Source organism: Cololabis saira, chromosome 15, assembly GCF_033807715.1.
Source record: "Cololabis saira isolate AMF1-May2022 chromosome 15, fColSai1.1, whole genome shotgun sequence".
Taxonomy (NCBI): Eukaryota; Metazoa; Chordata; class Actinopteri; order Beloniformes; family Belonidae; genus Cololabis; species Cololabis saira.
In genome coordinates this window covers 13,145,572-13,162,514 of record NC_084601.1, presented here as the reverse complement: position 1 = coordinate 13,162,514, position 16,943 = coordinate 13,145,572, and the positions used below count along the sequence as shown (strand labels likewise).

The 16,943-nt window shown below is 41.3% G+C and overlaps 1 protein-coding gene across 1 annotated transcript in view; it reads right to left on the bottom strand.

Annotated features, from left to right (window-relative positions):
* Window positions 1–16,943, bottom strand: part of gabbr2 (gamma-aminobutyric acid (GABA) B receptor, 2) — a 230,534-nt gene that overhangs the window by 63,785 nt on the left and 149,806 nt on the right. Inside the window, exons 5-8 of the mRNA XM_061742628.1 lie at window positions 15,230–15,295; window positions 14,185–14,373; window positions 13,426–13,668; window positions 2,591–2,651 (exon numbers count right to left, since the gene is read on the bottom strand). Of these exons, the coding sequence (XP_061598612.1) occupies window positions 2,591–2,651; window positions 13,426–13,668; window positions 14,185–14,373; window positions 15,230–15,295 (559 nt within the window). The remainder of the gene's footprint in view (window positions 1–2,590; window positions 2,652–13,425; window positions 13,669–14,184; window positions 14,374–15,229; window positions 15,296–16,943) is intronic.

Here is a 16,943-nt window from a genome sequence, read left to right as displayed (position 1 = left end):
CTGGAAATCAATTTCTTATTAGGGATCTCTGTTGTAAACAGTGGAGCACCTTTAACGACGCACACATTTCATTTTCACCTTATTAAAGATAATGCATTCTCATCCGGCCGTGTAAAGATTTAAGGTCTGCGAGACTATGGCTGCAATCAAAACGTCCAGCCGGGCGTCATCTCTCACGACAGTAAGAGCAAGAGAAAACAAAAAGGTCTGACACGGTAAAATGAAAGATCAGGGGCTGTTAACTTGTGATAGGATCATATTAAGAATGACTCCCAGAGCTACCCCCCCCCCCCCCCCCCACACACACATAAACCAGCAGAGACTTTTGCGCTTCATGTCAAAAGGGGGACAAAATTCATAATTGTGACAGGTTGGATGAGGGAGCAGGGATGGAAAACCAAGAGGAGGTTGGAGGAGGGTTGGTATTATATATAAGTTAATGTATACTCATATGCAAAAATGTGTTATGAATTAATAGAAATGAGAGGATGTGGTATTCCTATGTTTGCACATGTGCGGGGAGGGTGGACTGTACACCGTTTAACAACATACCAGTGTGATCCAAAAATGAAGAGAACGTGAGAGGATTGTATCAGATACCATGGGCACAAACAAGTACTTAGACTGAGACTGGAGGAATGCAGCAGGCCAGTGGGGGGTCAGGAGGGAAGGTAAATCGTACCTGGGTATCGCATGGTGCGACTTGGCTAGTGTGAGAAGCAATGCCTTAAGGTGGACCTACTGTATTATGAAAAACACGTTTTCTCTTGCTTTAACATATATAAAGTGGTCTCCCCTCAGCCTGCCAACTAACTCGCACCAATTATGTTCAAGGACTCAAAACCAAGTCCAATGACACTTCCCACGACTCTCTATATCAAACCATTCAAAAGTTATAGCAGAAAGTAGGAACTATCAAATATGAACCAACACGCTTTTTGGCGTCTATCGTCGCCACTGTAACGCTTTTGACTGAGAAAAGTAATGCCCATCGTCGCAGGATCTGGACGCATATTTTGATGTATAACACACCTGGGTGCACATTACGGTTCGGGCCGCATTAACGGCCGAAGAAATGGCATAAATTGTGCCAAAATTACACAATTAATTCAAAATGGCCGACTTCCTGTTCGGTTTCAGCCATGGCGCCAAGAGACTTTTCTTTAAAGGGGACCTATTATGAAAAACACGGTTTCTCTTGCTTTAACATATATAAAGTGGTCTCCCCTCAGCCTGCCAACTCAGAGAAGGAGGAAAGTAACCAAATTCTGCAGTGTCTGTACAGCCGCCCGGATGAGCCATCCAGTGTGATGTGGCTTCTACGAGCCGTTCAAATTCTGCGCCCGTCGTTACGTAACGACGGGAGCGATTTACATAGGTTGCCCTCCGATGCGTGAAACCACGCCCACAACTAACTCCGCCGGCCGTGGCTTCCGCCATTTTTTCGTAGCGGTGTATCGCATCATTCAGGCAGCCAATCAGCACAGAGCCTCATTATCATAGCCCCGCCCACTCAGAATCCCGCATAGATAAAGAGGTTAGAGAATGGGAAGATAAAGACATGGCTCAGAGGCTGAATTTCTAATTTATTTAGCAAAAACAATCAAAAGCTTGTTTTTAAGACATTCATGGCCTGTTTAAAATAGGTATTAGATGCCATAATAGGTCCCCTTTAAATACCACCACAGCTAGATGCTGACTAAAAAAAAACTTTCTTGCACGAACAGACTCTCTCAAAGCAGCTAGTTAGATATTCAAAAGGATAAACCTAAGATACATTTTTTTCCAGTTCTATTTTCCAACTCCACATACTTCTGATATTGACACCTCTAACTCTTAATACACCAACAGTAATAATAACTGAATGCCACCTTACAATCTATAATAGGAACATTATTTTACCAACATCACAAGTAAACCTTTTGTCCCTGAATGTTCAAAACTTTTTTTTCGATTCTGTTAACTTTGCCAACAGATTTTACACCTGCTGATGGACATGTTGACATATGACCTCGGTTTAGCTCATCACGTTGACGTATATACTTGTTAGGCAACAGAAGCAGTTGTGGTTAAAACAGAGGGAAGATAACTGGATGAAATAGAATTGCTGAATTTGAGATTAGGCAGTTGTGGCGATGGCATGCTGCACCATCTCATGCACACAATCCTCTCCTCGGTCAACGCGATGAGATGGTTGGGCAGAGGATTTAACAGCCCCATGTTGCTGTCTTTCCTGCGGCCTGGGAAGTTTGGGAGCTTGGGATTATGTACATCAGGAACGTTACCGGGTGCATTCAAAATGCAATAGAAACTATTTTCTTTCTCTTAAGTTTCAGAGTAAATCTTTTTTTTTTTTAAATGTTCAGCTCCTCTAAATTATGCACAGGTTGTGGTCCTGCTGCTTCTTCCTGCAGCAGGGTGCCAAAGCTTTTTGGTTGCCTGGCAACTGGGACCCTAACTGAGGGGGCCTTGTAATAATCCTACAACATTGTTGAACAGTAGTTAGTAAGGTGGGAGTAAACAGTAGGGAATGAATTAGAAAAACATAGAGAGTAAATTGATGAGGAATATTAGCAATGCCAACAAATACCTTGAAACTGGTTGAATTTTATTGTCCCCATCCTCTCTCCATTACGAAACATGACTTGACCCTGAAAAAAAGACAGGGAAAAACAAATGAATATACTAATTTAACATCACACTTGAAACACATACATTAGTGTAAGTTAATGAAGCATATTTTACTGTAGAAGATGCGTGCTAAGCAGTAAAATGAACATGGAAGCAACTAAATTCATCTTAATTTATGCTCAGTGATTCTTCTGATGCGGGGGTCCTGGCAGGGAAACAGTTCTTGCACACACTCTTTCATTTGATTAGAACTTGCTAAAATTGATCTGTTTATGGAGGTAAACAAAATTATCCTTTAGCTAATATCCTCGGAACAGCATCACAAATAAACTGTGTGTTCTTTGTACTCAGCTATATAAATATGTTTATGTGTGTATATATATATATATATATATATATATATATATATATATATATATATATATATATATATATATATATATATATATATATATATATATATATATATATATATATATATTTATATGAAGATGTTTCTCTTTATCTTCTCTTTCTCTATCCTCTTTCTACACCTTCCCTCTCCATCTTGTGTTTATCTCTTTCACTTCATCTACCAGCACTGTTCCAGTAATTCAGCTCACCATCTGCTCTCACAGAGCTCCTTAATTACGCTTTTAACTGTATTCACATATTAGCTGCTGGCTAACAAAACTGTGTGAGAGACAGACACACGGACGGATGCAGGTAGATAGTTTGCCTTGGCTGATTGAATGGTGGCTGAGGGGAAATGGAGAGCTGCTTTCCCTTAAAAAGGTGTCGAGCTTTGAGGTTTGCGAGCAGAAGCCCACCCCTCCGTCTCATTCCCAGTGTTTGTTTATGTTGGGATGTCTTTGCATTCAGGTCAGGATGTGTTGTCACACAGCAATGTGTGTACTTGGGAGTAACACTAAAGATGGATACATGGATGAGCTTCTCCTGGGACGCAACGCCTTCAAGATACAAAACTACTTTTAAAGCGGGGGTGCACAGCACATCCTCTTTCACCAACTTAAAAAAAACTGTGTCAATGTGACTTGTCTTGTGACGAACAGTGACAGAGCCATAAACCAAGTGTACATTGCAGCACACCGGTACCTCAGTTCAGCTCATTATGTAGAACATTGAGGTAATTAAGGGTGTGTGTGGGGGGTGGGGTGGGGGGTAGCTTCGCTTCAAGCCATCTGGGTTTCTAGAGCATCTACGTTGTTTTTCCTCTCCGTTTCTCTCTCTGCAGTCACATTACCAACAGAATTGGCCTTCAAAGCAGCAAAACTGGAACTATCGCAGCGATTTCTTAACAATTATTCAAGGAAATTAATATTTTCTTCAAACACTGTCGTGATATGTGATTATCTTGTTCAAACTAGTAGCTCATAGTAAAAGTCATGTTTATTTTATTTAATCAACCTTTATTTAACCAGGGAGAAGAAAACTATTGAGCTTTAACATTTCTTTTTCGAGTGAGCACTGGCTCAGGCAGCTGCTGAAATAACATTAGGTACTGTATAAAAACACACAGTATAACATCAAATACATTTTTTTGTGATACGCCACAAAACATGAACAAAAAACATCAATTACTGCCTGATTGATCAGTCATAATATCTGCAGCCTGGTGTTTATGCAGCTATATACCGTCAGGGTATGTTTAAAAAGTATGTGTATTAGAAATATAAAACAGCAGATATAAGGAGTTTGAATGGGATTGGAACTGATTCCACGCGTAGAGCGGTTTATTTAAATGTCTTTTTTAACCATATCAGTTCAGACTTCAGGCACAGTTAAAAGAATGAAGTCTTGGGAGCAAAAACAATAACTTTTAGAGCTTCTTTGAAGAATGTAGGTCTGGATGGGAGAACAAGAAAGCTTTGTAGATAAAAAAGGAACTGAAACAACCGACCTGAAAGGTGAGTGGTGACTCTCACAACGACCAGACAGACTGTGTCCAGAACATGGGAATATTGTGAGAAAGGTGGGGTTTAAATAAAATCAAGTCTCTTTTTTTGTTTTAATAAATTAATAAAAACACAAGATAAAACAATTTCAACTTGGGGTTGGACCTTCCTCTCCCTCAGGGCCGCCGCAAGGGGTGTGCAGGGATTAAAGCAAAAAAAATATTTTTGACTGAAAAAAAATTTTCATGCCAGTTCATATTCCCCCAGTTCCATCTCTGCGCTGCACCACACTTTAAGAATTGCCCTTTTCTGCTGTGCGGTCGCTTCCCAAAGGTTTCAAGTAAAAAAGTTAAATGCTGTATTAGCCCTTCTGTTTTCTAATACGGCATTTAAGGTGTAATAAGACTTTAACCAACACTATTTAAATACTCGAGACCAATAGCATTTTATAGGAGGAAGGTGTTTTTGAGCAGTTTTATTATTGTTAGTTTGCTTTTAATTTATCGTCCACATCAATTGGTGCAGTCCTCTCATTAAAGCCTTTGGCCTGTTCTCCTAGATCTGAGTCAACCTGGTAAACTCGCACTTGTTCATCCAGTTGACCAGCTGCTCTGATGTCACTGCACTTGGCAAGGCTTTGGCCAAGGTGATGAAAGCATCCTGGACTGTTTCATGGACAATCAATGATGGTGTTAGTGCAGACAAAGAGATGATGTTATTGTTGAGAGGAAGGTTTTTCTAAATCACATCGCGTCAACACCCCCACGTGGGCCTTCGAGATGCTTTGTTTTAATTAAAGAGTTGGATTCCCCTGGTCCACACCAGTTCTAAGTCAGCTGCTAGGTGCCAGCCGAGGCGACTAGGCTCGCCACCCGTCCCTTGAAATACGGAATTGTTACGTAATTGCGAATTAAAAGTTGCGTTCTGTATTGAACCAATACGGACATATATTATGCTCTTATTTATTGATGTCATAATCTACAGGTAAAGGTCGGAAAAGTTGAATATATCACAAAACTTCATTCGTAGTAAATTCAACTAAAGGTGAAACAAATATCTTATTTCCCACTACATTTAAAGTGAGATACTTCAAGCCTTTATTTGTTATAATTTTGGTGATTATGGCTCAGTTTATGAAAACCCCAAATAAAAAATCTCCAAAAATTTGAATATTTTATGAAATCAATAACAATAACAATCAATAACAATTCAACCATCAAAATGATAACAAATAAAGGATTAACATGTGTTGCTTTGTATGTATTGAGACTATGTAAATATATTAGTTTCACCTTTTAAATTTAAATAAATTTACACCATATTCTAATTTTCCGACCTTCACCTGTAGCTGTATTCTACACCTGGGCTGATGTGGACATACAGTAGCATAGGAGCAGAGGCTATGGTTGGCTGTCTGTACAGTCGTGCAAGTTCAATGCTATTAAAGCACTTTAAACTTTAAATCAAAGCATTTTGTTTTTTCATATAAAATAAATACATTTCTATGCAGTTTAGAAGTTTTGGGGATGTTCCCTTTTTTGGCGCCTGCGCTGCTGAAATAAGACGTTCCTTATTTTTATTTCTGAAATGTGGTAAACCTAGAGGCGACCCGCCGGGGCCCGCGTTAACGGGTCCCCGACGGGCGCCGCAGCTGGGGAGATCCTTGAGAAGGGCCCGGCGCGCGTCCAGAGTCGCTGCCGCCGACCGCCGTACCCGATCCCCCCCACCGGTCCGCCTTCTGCGCGTCGCCGGACACCGCCCCGCAGAAAGACCCCCGCCCGACGACGCGCGAACGCCGAGGCGGGCCGGACGACCGCGCCTCCGGCGGCGGGGTGAGGAGGGCGACGGGGCGACTGCTCCCCCAGCCGCGGCTCGAGCCCAGCCCCGCTTCGCACCCCAGCCCGACCGACCCAGAGTCAATCCTTATCCCGAAGTTACGGATCTGATTTGCCGACTTCCCTTACCGATCCAACACCGCCTCCTCTGCTCTGATTGGCTAATCCAAGGCTCTGGCAGTTTTATTGGTTTACAACAGCGTCAGTTTAATGCCTAACATGATTTCATTGGACAGTCTAAAACTATACCACAACAAAACTCACATGTAAAGGTTTTTTTTGTTTTTTTTTTCCCCCTCATTTTCCAATTGACGGAAATCCGTCCAGACACGGAGAACTTTAATCCCTGGGTGTGCGAACCGTGCAAACGCACGGGGCCTCGCGCTATGGGCCGTTTTTTTTTTTTTTTTCAATTTTTTTTCTTCAATTTTTTAGTTTTTTCCCTTATAAATATCAACAGTCACGTTCCATTACAGACCTAAATGTGTACTAGTCTGTGCATATCAATAAATGTGTGCAATGATGCGCGTGTCTGTTGTTCAATACAACTGCGTCAGACCAAGCGCAGACACAAGCTGCTCTGATCGAGCCGGGTGGAGTTGGAACAAACTGTCACACAATGTCGAAAGAACGAGACGGATTTAGGAAATTTCCATCAGGGGATGAAAAAAGAAAAAAAACTAAAGAAAATGGAAGAGTTTAATGCCTCTCTGAAAGGCTTGTTTGATAAATTTGTTACAAAAATCACCGATCCGACCGGGTCTCAAGCATCCACGGGGCCCCGCGTCGAGGCAGGCCAGATGATGATGAGGCCGGGGAAGGTATCCAGTATTTTGCTAATTGGAGAGTTAAAATTGCGCATATAGACACCCGATCCGACCCCAAAAACCCAAAAAATTTTGCGCAAGGGAACCCCCCCCCCAGCCATTTCGCACAGGGCCTCGCAAATCTCCCAGGCGGCTCTGCTCTCCCTGGTCACCACCTTCAGGTAATATTGAGGCATATAATCTCTGCAGTGTGCAGCGTCCACATTACTGCAGATGTTGCACCAATCCGTCTGTTAGTCTCACGTTCTATTCTTCCCTCAATCGTGAGCAAAACCCTGAGATACTTAAACTCCCCCTTTAGAGGCACCACCACACCCCCCCACCTTTTCTGTCTGAAATTAAACTACAATGCCGTCTACATAAAAGTGAAGGTTAGAATGACATGTTTGTGAGTCGAGGTTGAAAAAAAACAAAAGAAACAGAAGGCTGCATGGGAACCACCAGCGGCATGTCCGGATAGTCCAACATTGAATGTTGTCGTCAGTTTGTTGTGACTGGCTCTATCAAAAGTGTTACAGATATAAAAAAAAGAAATAGTTGCACAATGTTCTAAATCCAAATTGATAGTTTGGTGAGATATTGTTATCCAACAAACACTTTTGTAATTATTCTCTAACAAAAGTACGTGCAACAATTACAAAAGCACTTCAGGCAACTTTGTCCCCATATTTATTCAAGTCGACCTGCATTGCATACAAATAGAAGAAAAGACCATTTCAAAAGAGGATGGATTTTATTTGTTCATGAGGAGAAAATGTGCCCTAGATGACGCTATACAATCTTCAATTAAAAGAATTAAGGCTCCAAATTGTCTTTTAGTTTAGAGGGTTTTGTGAACATCTGAGAGTTAGTCTGGATTAAAGCTAACATAATATAATAATACTTTTGGGAGAATCATTTAGGCAACCAGAGGCTGTAATTGAACATTTGGCCTCATCAGAAACATTTTGTGTGTTTTTGAAACTACGGCGTGAGTTCAATACTAACCGAGTTTCCAGATAATACATTTATGATCTTCCAAAATACTTCAGGGTTTTTTGAATCTGAAAGAAAATGTTACATATTTTGATCATCTCATTGCAAACGTGCACTTGTTGCATATCTTCCCAAAAAGCCACTGATGCGAGTTCAGGCTTCTCATGAATCACGTTGCACAGTTTAGATGTCAATCAAAGTCCGTTTCAGCTAGACTTTTTTCAATGTTTAAATGAGAAATGATGAAAGATTTTCTCAGAAATGTAAGTCCAAGAAGTCACGAGAAAACGTCTGGTCCTGGAAATGTTTAATGTCTCTCTCGACAATAGAATGAAGATTACATTTATGAATTTTTGCGTCTCTGACTGTAGCTGAAAAACTGTTGTCGCTGATATTGTGTGGGAATACGTAAGGCCCTGTGTATCTGTGTGGAGTGTTTGAAAGGGATTTAAAGAGTTATAATAACCATCATCATGAATTCAGCTGCTTCACATCTGCCACAAAACAATAAAAGGAGAAGTCAAGAAACGCTGGGTGCTAATGGTGAATGAATAAGAGAAACAAGCAAAGCTAAAGATCTTTGTGACGCTGCTTGAGAACTGCACGTTACATCACGCAACGTTGGCGAGCGCAAGACATTCCCAGGACGGTTTCCGATCAGTCAGACTGCAGTAAGCTGCCGGCCATCGATGACACTCAGCTGTGCTGAAAAGTTTTGTTTTAAGTCTTTTATGACAAAAGTGCATTTTCTTTGCTTGTTTTTTTAATTTTTAAAACACTTTTTTTTTAAATAAAACAGTCTATTTTGTTAGAACATATGGGGGTACTTACTGAATGAAAAGTAAACATTGATAAAAATTCAAGTGACTCAGATAGTTGTACTGTTTTAGTTATAAGAGAGCGGTGGCTCATGAAGACATCATTGAGCTCAAGTGTGTGTGTGCTTGTGTTTGTGTGTGAGAGGCGTTTGTGAGAAAGTGTCTGGGTTGAGACTGGGGAATCACTTTGTCAGTGGGGATGAGAATACCATCAGTGACAGGGAGTGCTGGGGTCAAAATGAGATGCCACGCTGTGGGCTGCAGGTGTGATGTCCTCTGGGATTTAAGGTTTTCAGGTTACAACGCAACTGATGTGAGTGTGAACGTGTTGTACACAGATACACAAATATCCACACACACACACACACAAAAACAGATGCCTCGGTCTGTGACACTCACCATTACCTTTAGAGAGATTGATGCCAACCGCTGAGTACAGCTAAGAGAAAAACATCCACCAAACCATAGCGTTTCTCATCGTCCAAAACCTGTCTGGTGTGTTTTTTCCCATGCAGCCATTTCTGAATTTCACTATCCATCGTTCTGTGGTCGCAGCAGCTATCTGAACTCTCTTTGTTGTGAAAGGCTCCTTCTCCGAAGCCCTGACAGCAGCCAGATCATTATCACAAATCCCTTGCTGATCACTCTCCTGCTGCCGCGGCTGCCTCTGCCACCAGTTCAGGTGCAGGACTGAAATCAGCCCAGAATGAATCCAACTCTTCTCAAAATCCATCAGACAAAATATCGCTGTAAACAAACAAGGCTCCGGAGTGTGATTGGAAGTCATCCTACACTGCACAAACTCAAAATCTTAACAAGAATATTTGTCTTATTTCTAGTTAAAATGTCTCATTTTTAGTAAAATAAAATCTCATTACACTTAAAACAAGATTCACCACTGGAAAAAAACACAATTTTCACCTGTTTCAAGTAGATTTTCACTTTAAATAAGTAGAAAAATCTGCCCGTGGAACAAGATTGTTTTGCTTGTAATGAGAAGATAAATCATCTCCCACTGGCATATTTTTATACTTATTTCAAGTAGAAAACTTTTAGCACATCGGATATGCAGAAAGGTGCGTCGGAGGAGGAAAGCTGCAGCCAATTTTAAAAAGAAAACTCCCGCACACCTTCTTCTCACCGTACTCGTCTTTATTGAAACACGAGTGCGGTGAGAACAAGGTGTGCAGGAGTTTTCTTTTTAAAATACTTATTTCAAGTGAAAATGTACTTGAAACAGGTGAAAATTGTAGAATAAGTTATTTTTCTGGTAATGACTCTTGTTTTAAGTGTAATGAGATTTTTTGACTAAAAATGAGACATTTTAATTAGAAATTAAAGCTGCAAGCAGCGATGAACGGGCCCTCGCACTCACAGCCACCGCCCCCCATAAGCATATCAGACATGACACCACCCACGACTTCCTATGTCAAACCATTCAAAAGTTATAGCAGAAAAAAGGGACAACCAATCAGAAGAAGGGGCGGGGCTAATTCAAGCCAATGAAGGTCAAGGACTCCATACAGAGTCTGATGACACCACCCACGACTCTCTATGTCAAACCATTCAAAAGTTATAGCAGGAAATAGGGACAACCAATCAAAAGAAGGGGTGGGGCTAATTTTCACTAATTATGGTCAAGGACTCAATACCGAGTCCCATGACACCACCCACGACTCTTTATGTCATACCATTCAAAAGTTATGGCAGAGAAAAGTTTTCCAGGTGGCGCTGTTGAGCCATTTTGCCACGCCCATTAATGCAAACCATGAAATATCAAATTTGGCTTGCATGCCAAATTTGGTGCCTTTTGGGGAACTATCAAATATGGACTAATCAGATGAAAGGGGGGCGCGCTTTTTGGCATCTAGCGTCGCCACGGTAACACTTTTGAAAGAGAAAAGTAATGCGCGTAGTCGCAGGATGGAGACGCATATTTTGATGTATAACACACCTGGGTGCACGTTACGGTTCGGGCCGTATTAAGTCTCGAAGGAATGGCATATATTGCTCCAAAATTACGTGATTAATTCAGAATGTTCAAAATGGCCGACTTCCTGTTCAGTTTCGGCCATAGCGCCAAGAGACTTTTCTTTAAGTTGCGACATGATACAGGTGTGTACCGATTTTCGTTCATGTACGTCAAACCGTATTATGGGGCTTGAGGCGCAAAGTTTTTTCTGTCTGAACGAATCAGATGAAGGGTGGGCGCGCTTTTTGGCGTCTAGCGTAGCCACGGTAACGCTTTTGAAAGAGAAAAGTAATGCGTGTTGTCGCAGGATGGAGACGCACATTTTGAAGTATAACACACTTGGGGGCACATTACGGTTCGGGCCGTATTAACTGCCCAAGGAATGGCATAAATTGCGCCAAAGTGACACGATTAATTCAAAATGGCCGACTTCCTGTTCGGTTTCGGCCATGTCGCCAAGAGACTTTTCTTTAAGTTGTGTACTGATACAGGTGTGTAGCGATTTTTGTGCATGTACGTCAAACCGTATTGTGGGGCTTGAGGCACAAAGTTTTCAAGGGGGCGCTGTTGAGCCATTTTGGCACGCCCATTAATGTAAACCATTAAATATCAAATTTTTCGCCAGGCCTGACTTGCATGCAAAATTTGGTGACTTTTTGGGCACGTTTAGGGGGGCAAAAAGGCCCTCCTTTCGTCAGAAGAAAGAAAGAAAGAAAGAAAGAAAGAAAAATTCCTACAGATACAATAGGGCCTTCGCACTGAAGGTGCTCGGGCCCTAATTAAAGCTGCAAGCAGCGATGAACGGGCCCTCGCACTCACGGCCACCGCCCCCCATAAGTATATCAGAAATAACACCACCCACGACTTCCTATGTCAAACCATTCAAAAGTTATAGCAGAAAAAAGGGACAACCAATCAGAAGAAGGGGCGGGGCTAATTTTCACCAATTATGGTCAAGGACTCTATACCGAGTCCCATGACACCACCCACGACTCTTTATGTCAAACCATTCAAAAGTTATGCCAGAGAAAAGTATTCTAGGGGGCGCTGTTGAGCCGTTAGGCCACGCCCATTAATGCAAACCATGAAATATCAAATTTATCGCCAAGCCTGTCTTGCATGTAAAATTTGGTGACTTTTGGAGAACTATCAAATATGGACCAATCAGATGAATGGGACGCGCGCTTTTTCGCGTCTAGCGTCGCCCCGGTAACGCTTTTGAAAGAGAAAAGTAATGCGTGTTGTCGCAGGATGGAGATGCACATTTTGATGTATAACACACTTGGGTGCACGTTACGGTTCGGGCCGTATTAATTGCAGAAGGAATTGCATAAATTGCGCCAAAGTGACACGATTAATTCAAAATGGCTGACTTCCTGTTCGGTTTCGGCCATGTCGCCAAGAGACTTTTCTTTAAGTTGTGTACTGATACAGGTGTGTAGCGATTTTCGTGCATGTACGTCAAACAGTATTGTGGGGCTTGAGGCACAAAGTTTTCCGGGGGGCGCTGTTGAGCCATTTTGCCACGCCCATTAATGTAAACCATTAAATATCAAATTTTTCGCCCGGCCTGACTTGCGTGCAAAATTTGGTGACTTTTTGGGCACGTTTAGGGGGGCAAAAAGGCCTTCCTTTTGTCAGAAGAAAAAGAAAAAGAAAAAAAAAAATTCCTACAGATACAATAGGGCCTTCGCACTGAAGGTGCTCGGGCCCTAATAAGACACTTATTCCTGGTAAGATTTTGAGTTTTTGCAGTGTAGTGCCTATGCATGAGTTAATTTGACAGCATACCTATTACAAGCCAAAGCGTTTCACAAGCGAAACAAGTTGCAGAATGGTTTCTTTTGAAATCTAAATTGGAAATTACCATAAAAATGTATGCAGTGTGTCTAGAAATTAAACCGCCTCCCTCAGTATTTGCTTTGTGTGGGTGGATGTTTCTATTCGCCAAGAGTGTGCTATATATACACAGGGCACTGGATTTTATTTCATATAATCTTTTAAGCGAGCAAGTTATAATTTTCACAACATCGTAAGCCTGACGCAACAAAGATGCGTTTAACTAACTTTCTACACCAAAATATACCACTATTTTGTGTTTGAACTAAATCCTTTTTAGAACACTTTTACTCCTCTGAAGATTGTTGTTGAATTTACCCGCTGACGCGACATACGACATTTGCTATTGCCCATTTTTTCTTTCAGTCCAGTTGACAATGTTTGGGTCTGTGTGATGGACAAGTGATGTGCTGTTATAGTATGAGACCCTCCATGTCTCCTGGCCGTTCAAGCCGACAGCAGCATAGCATCCTCAAACGGCTCAATGGGAAGTGAGAGTGATTGTCTTTCTTCCTTTGCTTGGCTCCAGTGTGTCAAATAAGACACCAGGTACTCTGACAGGTACTCATATGATTTCAGCATTCTTTTAAGTTATACATTTCCTTTGAAGTCCAGACTGCTCCTGTAACTCACCGTAACGCCATAGAAGTTAGTCTCGTTCATGACATCCAGCATCATTTTTCCTATTTCACGGTCATCCACGCTGAAGTTGTGGTAGACGTTCTGCCGTTGTTTACTCTGGAGCAGTTCCCTCACTCGGGTCAAGGTTTTCGCAATTACCCAGATGCCATCATACGCAAAGCCGTGAAACTTGCTCGCCTCCACTCCTTTCTGATGAAGCTCTTTGCTATACTCCATCTCATACTCCCTCGGGGTCTGGAGGACAAATAAGAGGGATGACCAAGTTGGAAACATGTCTAATGAGAATAATAAGTTCAGTCTCAGGTACCAAAACGCAAAGAAAAGTTCAGAAATTGAGCCTTTCAAACAAAACTGTACAAGAACACATCAGCACTCGCTTGTGATATATTCAGTAAATACCTCAGGTTAATAAATTATGAAGTAGTCTCTTTCCAGTGCAATTTGACTCTGTGCTTATCTAGCACAACCCAAACTTATGTATCACTGTCAATTTAAAACCCAGAGTAAAAAGCTGTAATTTGACATTTATGAAATGCAATATGCTCGTATAGAAAATAAGAAAGGTTGTTAGTATGTTTAAATATTTTAGTAAATAAGTTTTAGGAAGAAAAAATAGGTCAGGTTTGAGAAAAGATCATGGATTAACGTATAATGAAACCTCAGTCAGAACATAATCCATCCAGGTCTCATCTCACATTCAAGTACACGTGCAATCGAGCTGTTGGGATCCGAGCCGCTGGCGTGACTCACCATCCCAGAGATGCCCTTGATCGGCCGAGAACTGAGCGGCTCAAAGTCCACGCTGATGTATCCCTCCATGGCTGTGAGAAGCTTCTTGGTGGTGCAGTTGGTGCTATTAGCCTGTTCCCACCAGTTGCCTTGGTACCAGCCTGGAATAATCCATTGGTATTTACTGCCAAACATGTTCAAGTTATACGCCTAGGAGAGGGTCGAAAGAGAAAGGTTAATGCAATAATGGGACATTAAATATGAACTTCGTGTTATGTGATGTCGCTCTGACAGTTTTCTTGTAAAATCTTGAATGAAGCCACAATTGTAAAACATTAAATTTAATCGAAGCCACAGGCGTAAATATTGGTGCAGCTGCATCGGGGCCCAGACGGTATCAGGGGTCCATGAAGGAGGGAGGAAACAAAAAAGAGTTTTTGTGAATGGAATCACCTTTGTAGGCTACCTGTCAGTCATGTTAAGTGCATGATGACGGGATGACGTGACGTGAGTTTTCAGCAAGTAAAAAAAGAAAAGAAAAAATAGCGTAGCATCATGTTTAGCAAGCCCAAACAAAAAAATTGAGCTCAAAAGGGAAAAGGAAAAAAAGAGTCAAGATGATGTTGAAGCAAAAATGTTTTTTACTCCAACTGAGGAAAAATCCAGTGTCCGGAGGCGAGCTTACCAGCTACCTCCATAAATGAAATGGCATTGACACGACCGCCGGGGGGTCAGGAGGAGACTTCCACTTCCACTGCTTTGCAGGGTGAGTGTGACCAGTCACAACATTAGCCTACATGGCCAACATTGTGTCTACAATAGCAGTTCTATATAGTGATTGTGCATGTGTGTATGCATGCGGTTTGCACTTTTTTTTAGGGCAAGCACGCAAAAAAAATATTTGCACCAGGGCCTATCGCCGTGATGTTACACCACTGATCAAAGCATTACGATTCAAACCTACAGTAGGAACAAAAAAATTATATTTTCAATGAAATATTTGAGTTCCAATAATACATATTCACAAAAATAATACAAGCTGAACATAACGGGTGACTTGACTTACGCAGCAGAAGACTTTGGATGCAAGGTTCTCATCAAACTGACCGATGATGATTCTCACATCATTGTCCTGAAAAACAAAAAAAAAACAGATTGATTACATTTAAAATGTCACTGTAACAAACAAAAACTTTGATGAATTACATAAATCTGTTTTATCACACAATCAACCTTTGAGAGACCATTTCATCATTGAAAGCTGCAGCACCCCCTCTCTTACTTCGGAAAATCTTTCGTTTAGTTTTTGTCTCGTTAAAGACTGTTAAAGTGTGTCACAAAGCTTTAATAGAAAACAAAGAAAAAACATAATACGTCTTGTCTAAGCTGAAAAACAAGGTCTTATTCAATGAAGTTCCATATGCCGGAAAGTTCTTCAGCCATTAAGGGAAAAAAAAAAATCTGTATTTGTGTGATACTTACATGACATAAAAAAATGCTGCATGTTTAACAGTTTCAGGAATGTTGCATGTGCTGTTTTGTTCTCGTCGGTGTACACACCAGGTGAGTGGCTATAAAATATGCTGGTTCCAAATGAGAGAGCAGGACTTGAGAGAATATGGCAATATCAAACCGCAAAGTCCATTAATAACAATGACAGTGTCAGCGGGTAGAATCGCTCACAAACCTGGGTGGGGAGTGCAAATTTACTTGGGAAATCAGAGCGCAACATGGTCTTGGTGATTGACTCCATAAATAATTCAGATTTCCCAGGTGGAAATTCTGCATGTTTCATGGTGTGAAAAAAATAAGAGGGGCTAGGTCATTTAGTGAGGACACAGATACAGTATGTTCAGCACCAAACCTCATGTTGAGCAGAGACCAGTGCGCACACGCACACACACACACACACACACACACACACACACACACACACACACACACACACACACGTACGCAGAGCAAAGAATTTCCCCAAATGGAATCAAATAATACCGACACAGATTTACAGATTTTGATAGATGTACACGTGTTCAAGGCTGGATGTGATGCTGCACACTTGCAGAAGCCGTTGCAGAGCTCTAATTCAATCTTGACAGTGCAGACAGAGAGTAACAACATTTATGTCAGTTTTCACCATGTAATAGGAATTTGGAGACTGAGACTAATCGTTTATGTTACTTGTAAGAGCTGTGTGGTTTCTTAGGTAGTTCCTGACTCGTGTCATGCCTTTTATCATCATTCAACACTTTTTATTCTTCCAAATTACAAATCAGTGATATGTAACTAAAAACAAGTCAACTGTCATTTCAACTGGTTTTCACTTGTCATTTCTAACGTAACTAAGACTACGACAGATTACATTGCTACACTGCACTACAGTCAGAAAAGATGTGGCTTCCAGCTGCCGAGCATGCGTCAACAACGTTGAAGCCGACGCGGAAATAAGAAAAGGTGCAATTCATCGTCTGACCAATGGGGGCTGGCTCCAAAGGCGAGTCAATCACCCATGACCTCCATATCAAAACCAGTCCTCTGCAGCACAAAATGAACACATTTACAGCATGGTTTAAAAAACACTTTTAGTCTCCATTGTTAGATTTCACATCCATGACAACAGCATAGGGAGTATTTGTCACAAGATTAGGTAACATGACATTAGGGACGGGCGGTATGGACTAAAAAATGTATCACGATCATTTCTGGCATTTATCCCGATAACGATAAAAATGACGATAAAAAAAATACCAATTCAACTCCACCTTTGTAACTATCAATCT